This window comes from Nematolebias whitei, chromosome 1 (assembly GCF_014905685.2).
Source record: "Nematolebias whitei isolate Nwh7 chromosome 1, NemWhi1, whole genome shotgun sequence".
In the NCBI taxonomy this organism is placed as follows: Eukaryota; Metazoa; Chordata; class Actinopteri; order Cyprinodontiformes; family Rivulidae; genus Nematolebias; species Nematolebias whitei.
This window is the reverse complement of record NC_056498.1, coordinates 43,071,736-43,079,676: the sequence shown is the minus strand read 5'-3', so window position 1 is coordinate 43,079,676 and position 7,941 is coordinate 43,071,736. Positions and strand designations below refer to the sequence as shown.

At 46.8% G+C, this 7,941-nt stretch overlaps 1 protein-coding gene across 1 annotated transcript; it reads right to left on the bottom strand.

The window, feature by feature from the left end:
* Window positions 1-1,982: 1,982 nt before the first annotated feature.
* Window positions 1,983-7,083, bottom strand: LOC119419330 (oocyte zinc finger protein XlCOF22). Its single transcript, XM_037686673.1, has 6 exons — window positions 6,818-7,083; window positions 6,306-6,405; window positions 6,038-6,168; window positions 5,533-5,756; window positions 5,374-5,465; window positions 1,983-3,294 (listed from the first exon to the last, which is right to left on the bottom strand). The coding sequence occupies exons 1-6, from the start codon at window positions 7,038-7,040 to the stop codon at window positions 1,983-1,985; spliced, it is 2,082 nt and encodes a 693-aa protein (XP_037542601.1). The 5' UTR covers window positions 7,041-7,083.
* Between the last annotated feature and the right edge of the window lie 858 nt (window positions 7,084-7,941).

Here is a 7,941-nt window from a genome sequence, read left to right as displayed (position 1 = left end):
GTGGCTTCTGGGTAATACCAGATGGCTAGGCCTCAGACTGACGAAGCCTCTTGGATGAGGGGCGAAACGTATCTTTTTAACAAAAAAACGAAGTCCAGATGACATGATTCAACCTTTTTTGTTGTTATATACCTGGATGACTGAGAAAACAAACTTTGTGAACATACATCCTACTTCAAAATGTTTTGTCCGCATCATACGGTATCCTTTTATATTTTTTTTTGGGGGGGGGGATAGTTTCCTCAGTGGTCCACACTGCTCACACACCTGGAGCAGAACTCTTACATCCATATGCTCTTTGTGGACTTCACATCCGCCTTCAACACCATGATCCCCCAAACCCTGACGGACAAACTATCCACACTAGGACTAAGCCCCTCCATTTGCAACTGGGTCCTGGACTTCTTAACAAACAGACCACAGTCAGTGAGGATCCACAACTTCTCTTCCTCCACCATAACCCTCAGCACTGGCTCTCCTCAGGGATGTGTGTTGAGCCCCCTCCTGTTTACTCTGCTCACGTATGATTGTGCAGCTACCCATCCAGGCTGTCACATTGTAAAGTTTGCAGATGATACAGCGGTGGTGGGATGCATCACAAACAATGATGAGTCCAGCTACAGGCAAGAGGTGGAACACCCGGAGAGCTGGTGCAAAGAGAATAACCTTCACATCAATGTGAAGAAGACAAAGGAGATGGTCATGGACTTCAGAAGGAACATAAACATCTACACCCCCCTGAACATAAGAGGATCTGAGGTGGAAGTGGTCTCCAGCTACAAGTACTTGGGTGTGCACCTGAACAACAACCTCAGCTGGAGCAACAACACCACCAGCCTGATGAAGAAAGATCATCAGAGACTCTACTTCCTCAGACGGCTGAGACGAGCTGGTCTGGAAGCTCAGTCCTCACCTCCTTCTACAGGTGTGCAGTGGAGAGCATCCTGTGCTCCAGCATCAACGTGTGGCATGGAGGCTGCACAGCTGCAGAAAGAAAAGCTTTGCAGAGAGTGGTGAAGGCTGCACAGAAGATGTTGGAGTCAGCCTCCCCACCATCACAGACATCTACACCTCCAGATGCAGGAAGAGGACCACCTGCATCATGAAGGACCTCACTCACCCAGCACACACACTTTTTGCCCCACTCCCCTCAGGAAGGAGGTTGAGGAGCATTAAGTGTAGAACCACTAGACTGAGGAACAGCTTCTACCCTGAGGCTGTTAGGGTTTGTTTCATGTTGCTGCTGATCTGTTTCATGTTGATGTATTCATGCGTGTTCATCTGCTCACAGACTCATGTTGCTGCTGTTTCATGTAATGTTTTATGTTATGAGTGCTTAGTGTATATTTAGTTGATGTTGTTCTTAGTTCATATCTTAGATGTTATTACTGTTTTTCTTTTACATTTTATTGTTGGATGTAACTGGGACCCTGTGGACATAATTTTGTTCCACCACATGTGATGCAAATGACAATAAAGCCTCTCTGACATTAAATCGTTGGCAGATAACCAGACTTACCTCAGGACTAACAGAGTCCAACATTAGAAGTGAGAAATCTTAACGCAGACCAGTTTCCTTCGTCCTCGGGAAAGATTTCCCCGTCGTCTGTCTTCATTGTGATCCGCCAAACAACTCGTGTTCCACCAAAGATCTTGTGTTTAGACAGAAACCTTGATGTTTTCTAAAGTCCAGGCAGAGGGACAGTTTTCATTCAACCTTTATTTAAACAGCTTAGTCCAATGAGCCACGAGGACTCATTTACAAGAGAGACCTGACATTATGCCATGTCCCACACCTCTGACCCCCCATGTAAAAACCCTCTTCTGAACTAGATGGTTCATATAAATGACATGTTTTGAATGAAACGAGTGATTTTCACTGAAAAGGGACACGTTTGTTCTCAGTGTTGTGGGTGTACAGACAATAATTAACATCTATCCACTGGATCATGGGATATTTTGCTAACAGACAGAACACGTGCTCAGTTAAGAGCCGAGCGTTCGGCGTGGTGGATCTTTCTGTGTGCTTTCAGGCTGTGGCTCTGGGTGAAGGCCCAGTCACAGAGGGAACACCGGTACGGCTTCTCCCCGCTGTGCGTTCTCATGTGGACAGTCAGGTACGTCTTGCGGGCGCAGCATTTCCCGCAGATCCCGCACACGTGCGGTTTGGCACCCGTGTGGATCACGAGGTGCTCATCGAGGTTGTACTTGCGTTTGAAGGTGTGGCCGCAATAAGAGCAGCGGTACGGCGACTCTCCAGTGTGGACACGCAGGTGCATGGACAGCCGCCCCTTGGTGGTGAAGCCCCGCCCACATTCGTCACAGCGGTAGGGCCTCTCGTCGGTGTGCGACCTCATGTGGATGATGAGCTGCTTGCTGGACAGGAACATCTTGCAGCAAACGTCGCAGAGGTACGAGCGCTCCCGCTTCGTGTGGATCTTCTCGTGCTGCTTCAAGGTGTAGGGGAGCTTGAAGCTCCGCCCACAGACTTGACAGCGGTGCGGCCTCTCGCCGGAGTGCGTCATCTTGTGGCGGGATAAAGATCTCTTGTCGCAGAGCAGTTTCCCGCAGACGCCGCAGAGGAAGGGTCTGGGCTTGCTGTGAGTCCTCTGGTGGTCTCTGAGCTGCAGTTCCAGGCTGAACACCTGGTGGCAGGTGGGACACCTGTGACCTGGATCATGGAGTTTATGGTGGTCCTCAAGTGTTGCCTTCAGCGCAAACGAGCTGCCACACACCTCACAACTGTGCGGTTTCTCCCCAGAGTGTGCTGCCACGTGCTCGTTTAGGCTGAGGGCGCCCAGGAAAGACTCCCCGCAGATGGGACAGTCCTCGACTCGGTGGCGGCTCTGGATATGACCCGCCAGCGCCTCGGCGGACTCGCCACACACCCCGCAGACACTTCCTGCTTCCTGCTCGTGACTCCAGGCGTGTCTGACCAGCAGAACTTCAGAGCTGAGGGGAGCTCTGCACACTTTACAGGAAAAGGCAGCGCCGTTGTCCCCGGAGGCGTCCAAACGTTTTAGTCTTTGTTTCTTGATGGTCTCCGACCGTTTGGACTCTCTCCTCCTCTTCTTCTGTTCTTCATCGTTCCCTTCTGGTTTCCAGCTGCTGTCGCTGTCAGAAGCGTCTTCATCGTCTCCTCTGGTAAGTAAATCGTCACTTTCACTCCCGGCGGAGGTGGGCACCGCAGAGCCTTCATCTGGTTGTATTGACCCATCATCATCATCATCCTCCTCAGCTTCCAGACTTTGTTGCAAACTGGACGAGTCGCCTTCAAGCTCCTGACAAGACCTGCTGAGGGAACCAGGAGAAAGAGTTCAATGTTTTATTAGAAAACCTGCCGAGTCCACAAGAAACAGTTCATAAAACCAAGAAAACCTTCAGCTTCACTTTGATCTCACTCCATCCACGTCTTTATGTGTAGCTATCATGTTGGGTCAAGGAGTCCAGTCCTGGTTCTGATGCGACACGATCCTGCATGTGTCAGATGTTTCTCTGCCCCAGCACAAAAGATTTAAATCAATGGGTGACCAACAGACTTCTGCAGAACAGAACGAGGTGATTCAACCAAACAGGGGAGTTGGTTGGCCAAGAGTCGAACGGTCGGCTTGACGGCCGCTGAATTTGAATTGGACTGAACGGTTGGTGAAAACCTGGACTATGACTGTCAGAACGGAACATCAGGCAGGAGGTAACGAGGAGGAAACATCTGGAACTGGACACCCGTATGCAGTGAAAATATAAAGGAAGGAGGTGTCGGGTTGATTCTTAGAAAAGCAGGAGTTTAAAATGTTAGAGTCAGGAAAGAGGATGAATCTGCACCCAGATGTCTGGAGAAATTAACAAATGGACGAAAGTGCTGAGGGATGGAAACTCCATAACGTGTAAAACTGAAGAACAAAATAAAGTGTTTCAAATAACTACAGAAAGAATCAGGGAGTAAAAGTATGAAACATCTTTAGTTGGCAGCTCAGACACCACATACAGAACACCATGGACTTTGTGGATAAGGTGAGGGATGTCATCATGGAGACTGATGAAACAATGGTCTCTTTTGATGTCACATCACTCTTTACGTGCATTCCTGTTGATGATGCAGTAGAGGTGGTCAGTTTAAAATTAAAATCAGACACCACTCAGAGCAGCAGGACCACACTTTCCACAGAACAACTGTGTCAACTCTTGAAACTGTGCCTGCAGTCAACCTACTTCACATATGGGGAGCAATATTATAGGCAGAAACATGGGTGTGCTATGGGGTCTCCAGTTTCTCCTATTGTTGCCAACCTGTACATGGAGGAGGTAGAAAAGAGAGCCTTGACGTCCTTTTCAGGGACACCACCAAGTCATTGGTTCAGGTATGTTGAGGGGGTATCAGAGAAACTGAGACGTTTATTTTCTAAACATAACGTCCCAGTGGCTTTTAAACCCCAAAATACATTAAAGACTGGTTCATCCCAAAGATCCAGTCCCCTGGCACAAACAGAGTAATGTTGTGTATGTTGTTCAGTGTCAGGAGGGTGATCAGTCTTACATCGGGGAAACTAAACAGCCACTGGCCAAAAGGATGGACCCTGATCCTGGTTCTGCTAAAGGTTTCTTCCTCATGAGGGAGTTTTTCTTTCCACTGTCGCCTTCATGCTTGTTCAAGATGAGAGTTCAGTGATGGAGTTAAACTAAAAGCTGCTCCTCAGATAAATAATGTTAATTATTATTTTATACATGAATGTTTCTGTTTAATTATTATTTTATAGATGAATGTTTCTGTTCAATTATTATTTTATAGATGAATGTTTCTGTTCAATTATTTTTTTATACATGAATGTTTCTGTTAAATTATTATTTTATACATGAATGTTTCTGTTAAATTATTATTTTATACATGAATGTTTCTGTTAAATTATTATTTTATACATGAATGTTTCTGTTCAATGCCTGAGACGATTCTGTTGTGACTTGGAGCTGAAGAAATAAACTGAAGTGAATTTAAACGTGCCCTGCACCTGAGGAGTCTCCTCCGTGCACCACCTTAAAGAACAAGAGGAACTTCACAGGACGCGAGTTGGAGATGCTTGTGATGAGGTGGAGGATCGTAAAAACATTCAGTTTGTCTCGCGGTCCTCTGGCGTCAGCTCCAAGCTAAGAGGAGCGGGACCATGAAACTGTAACTGCTGTGGAGTCAGAGCTGCAGACATGAAGAACAAAGGATCAGACAGATTAAAGTCCCCCATCCTGCACCGTGCCAGCATTTAGTCTGTTCCCTTGACTCAAGCGTACGCCACGTTTCAGCAGGAAGTCCACGCAGGTCTTTGGACATGAGACCAGGACTGGACCGTTAGAGGAGCTCAGAGACCTTCACTGACCTTCACTGACCTCATGTCTTGTGTTGTTCCTTCACTCGATGCGTCACAGATGCTGGTCTTCATCTGAAGAAGCTGAACCTCCTCCTGAGCTTCACTTTGTGCCTGAAAGATAAAACGAGAGCTGAAGTCCAGAACTAAGACCAACCTCCAACAGTTTCTGGTGACCTACCTTCAGCCGGACGTACACCGTGGACTTCATGGTTCCCTGGACCTCCTCTGGGGTCAGACTCTTCAGTGGCAGAGGCTGAAGCCTCCGTCTCTGGTCCGGGGCTAAAATGTCAAAATGTTTGTCTCCAGCGAGCTGAGGGACGGAGGATCTCAGCAGGTCCAGGACTTTGTCCTCCTGCAGACCTGGAGGACACGTCACGGCGATCATCTGACATTTCTTCGTCACTGACAGATGAGAAACAGAATGAAAAACATCAGAAATAACTTGAGGAACATCTGCACGTTGGACCAACAAAATTAATCTGTGGATCCAGAATCACTGAAACATCTGGACCTGACTGAGGAGAACACAGGACAACTTATGGTTGCAGAATCTTTCCATCTGATGGAGCTTAGCTTGGAAAATGACTGACACCTTCTGTAGAAGGATGAAGACCGGGTCCAGAGGACCTGACCTTCTTACATGATGGAGCAGCATCTCAAAGTGTCAGAAAACTCTACGTTACCGTTTTTAGACAGAACACGGACGTTTGGATCCTCCAGGACACCGACGCTCAGCTTTATGGTCTCCTGGGTCTTGCTGGTCCAAGTTCTGCCACACCTCCTGCTCACAGATCCACACGGAGCCTCTGGAGACCTTCAACATGAAGGAACATGACGTTCACCTGGATTATGGAGCATGAACTTTGGAGTCTTCAGCATGAAGGTTTGTGAGTGAATCTAATGGAAACAACGATCCTCCCTCAGAAGAACATAAAAACAAGCGTAAAGAACCTTTTGGGACCAGCTGGGTCGGAACCCTTCACAGGCTCCTGGACCTCTTCATCTCCACCCTCCTCTTCGTCAGCAGCCTGCTTCCTGCTGGTCTGTAAAGCTGCACCAGACATTTCTGTGTAAGAGCTTTACTTTGACACGGAACAAAATTATGGCCTGTTATTACATTTAGTACCAAAGATAAAAATTAATGGAGCTAACTCCAGATGTTATCAGACAGCTGCACGTGTTTCATAACATCTGTGCTTTATTTAACTTTAAGCACATATGGAGTTCTACACGCTGGTTATATTCAGTCTTTAAGCTGATTAAAAGGTTAATTATGAGTGTTGTAAAACAGCCGAATTAAATAATAACTATTACTTTTTAATAAAACAGTTTATTTTAGTTTTAGAATTGAAGCACAATAATTGTTTTCTTGAGTAAATTTAAAATGTGCATATTTTGAACGGAGTTCTGCCTGCTGGTGACGTCAGCCTGCTGGTGACGTCAGCCCTGTGAAACCCACGCACCGTGGGCACCGACACAAGCCGGAGGCTGCAGCCGCTCCAGCTCGCTCCTCTGCCGGAGGATCTCCAGCTTGAAGCCCGAAGCCTCCTCCTCGTAGGCGGCCACCACGGTTTCCAGCACCGCTAGGATCTCCCGGGAGGCGGCGGACAGACGCTCCGTGACGAACCCCCGCAGCGTGTCCGCCTTGGACATTTCAGCCGAACCCTCCGGTGTCGTTTGATTCATCGCCGAACCCTCCAGAACCGAATTTTACTCGTTTACTTCTTCTTCTACTGAACAAACTAATGTAGTTTCACTGATGGAGCCTCGTTTCCGCCCCCTACTGGTGAAGTGTGAGAATGTCCCTTGTTCCAATCCAACTCGTCGTTTATTTATTTATTATTTATTTAGTTAGTTTTAACTTCTGTATCGTTTTAAGAACTTCAACAAGGTTGATCATTTCCCTGCTTTAAAATATATCTATAGACTACAAATAGCTAATAATAGATAATCTGTAGACTGGAGTTGTCTCAGTACCAGGACGATTCTGTTCGTTCTTTTAATCCAAACTCACAAAATCCAGTCCAGATGTTTAAAATGTTTTAACTAGCTCTGTTTGTCAAAGTTTATAAAATGAGAATTTGAAGTTTTATTCAAAGGGCAGATTAAAACAAACAACAAGTTTTGAACAAAATATTATACCATACCATACCACTTTATTTATAGAGCACTTAAAACAGCTACAAGACCAACCAAAGTGCTGTACAGACAGAACAACAGGTAACACACAAAGCAAAATACAAAATGAGGTCAATCAGAATATAGACATAAAAACGATGCAGATAATGACGACAAACCAGTGTGGAGCATACAGGATCAAAACACAGATCATCTGGTGTTGAAAGCTGCTGAACAGTAGTGAGTTTTTAAACAGGACTTGAAAACAGAGAGGGAGGGGGCCTGTCTGACAAGCAGAGGTAACTCATTCCAACGGCTTGGTCCTGCTACAGAGAAGGTCCTGTCACCTCTGCACTTAAGACGAGTTCCTTGAACTGTGAGGAGCAACTGGTCCGCTGACCTCAGGGAGCGTGGTGGGACATACGGTTGTAGCAGATCAGAGAGATGGGGGGGGGGGGGGGGGGGGGGG

Coding starts and splice junctions, on each gene's coding strand:
- LOC119419330 (XM_037686673.1), bottom strand. CDS start 7,040: ATGAATCAAACGACACCGGAGGGTTCGGCTGAAATGTCCAAGGCGGAC. Junction 6,169..6,305: donor GACCCAGCTGGTCCCAAAAG/GTTCTTTACGCT, acceptor TTCATGTTGAAG/GTCTCCAGAGGCTCCGTGTG. Junction 5,466..5,532: donor CGGTGTACGTCCGGCTGAAG/GTAGGTCACCAG, acceptor TTTATCTTTCAG/GCACAAAGTGAAGCTCAGGA.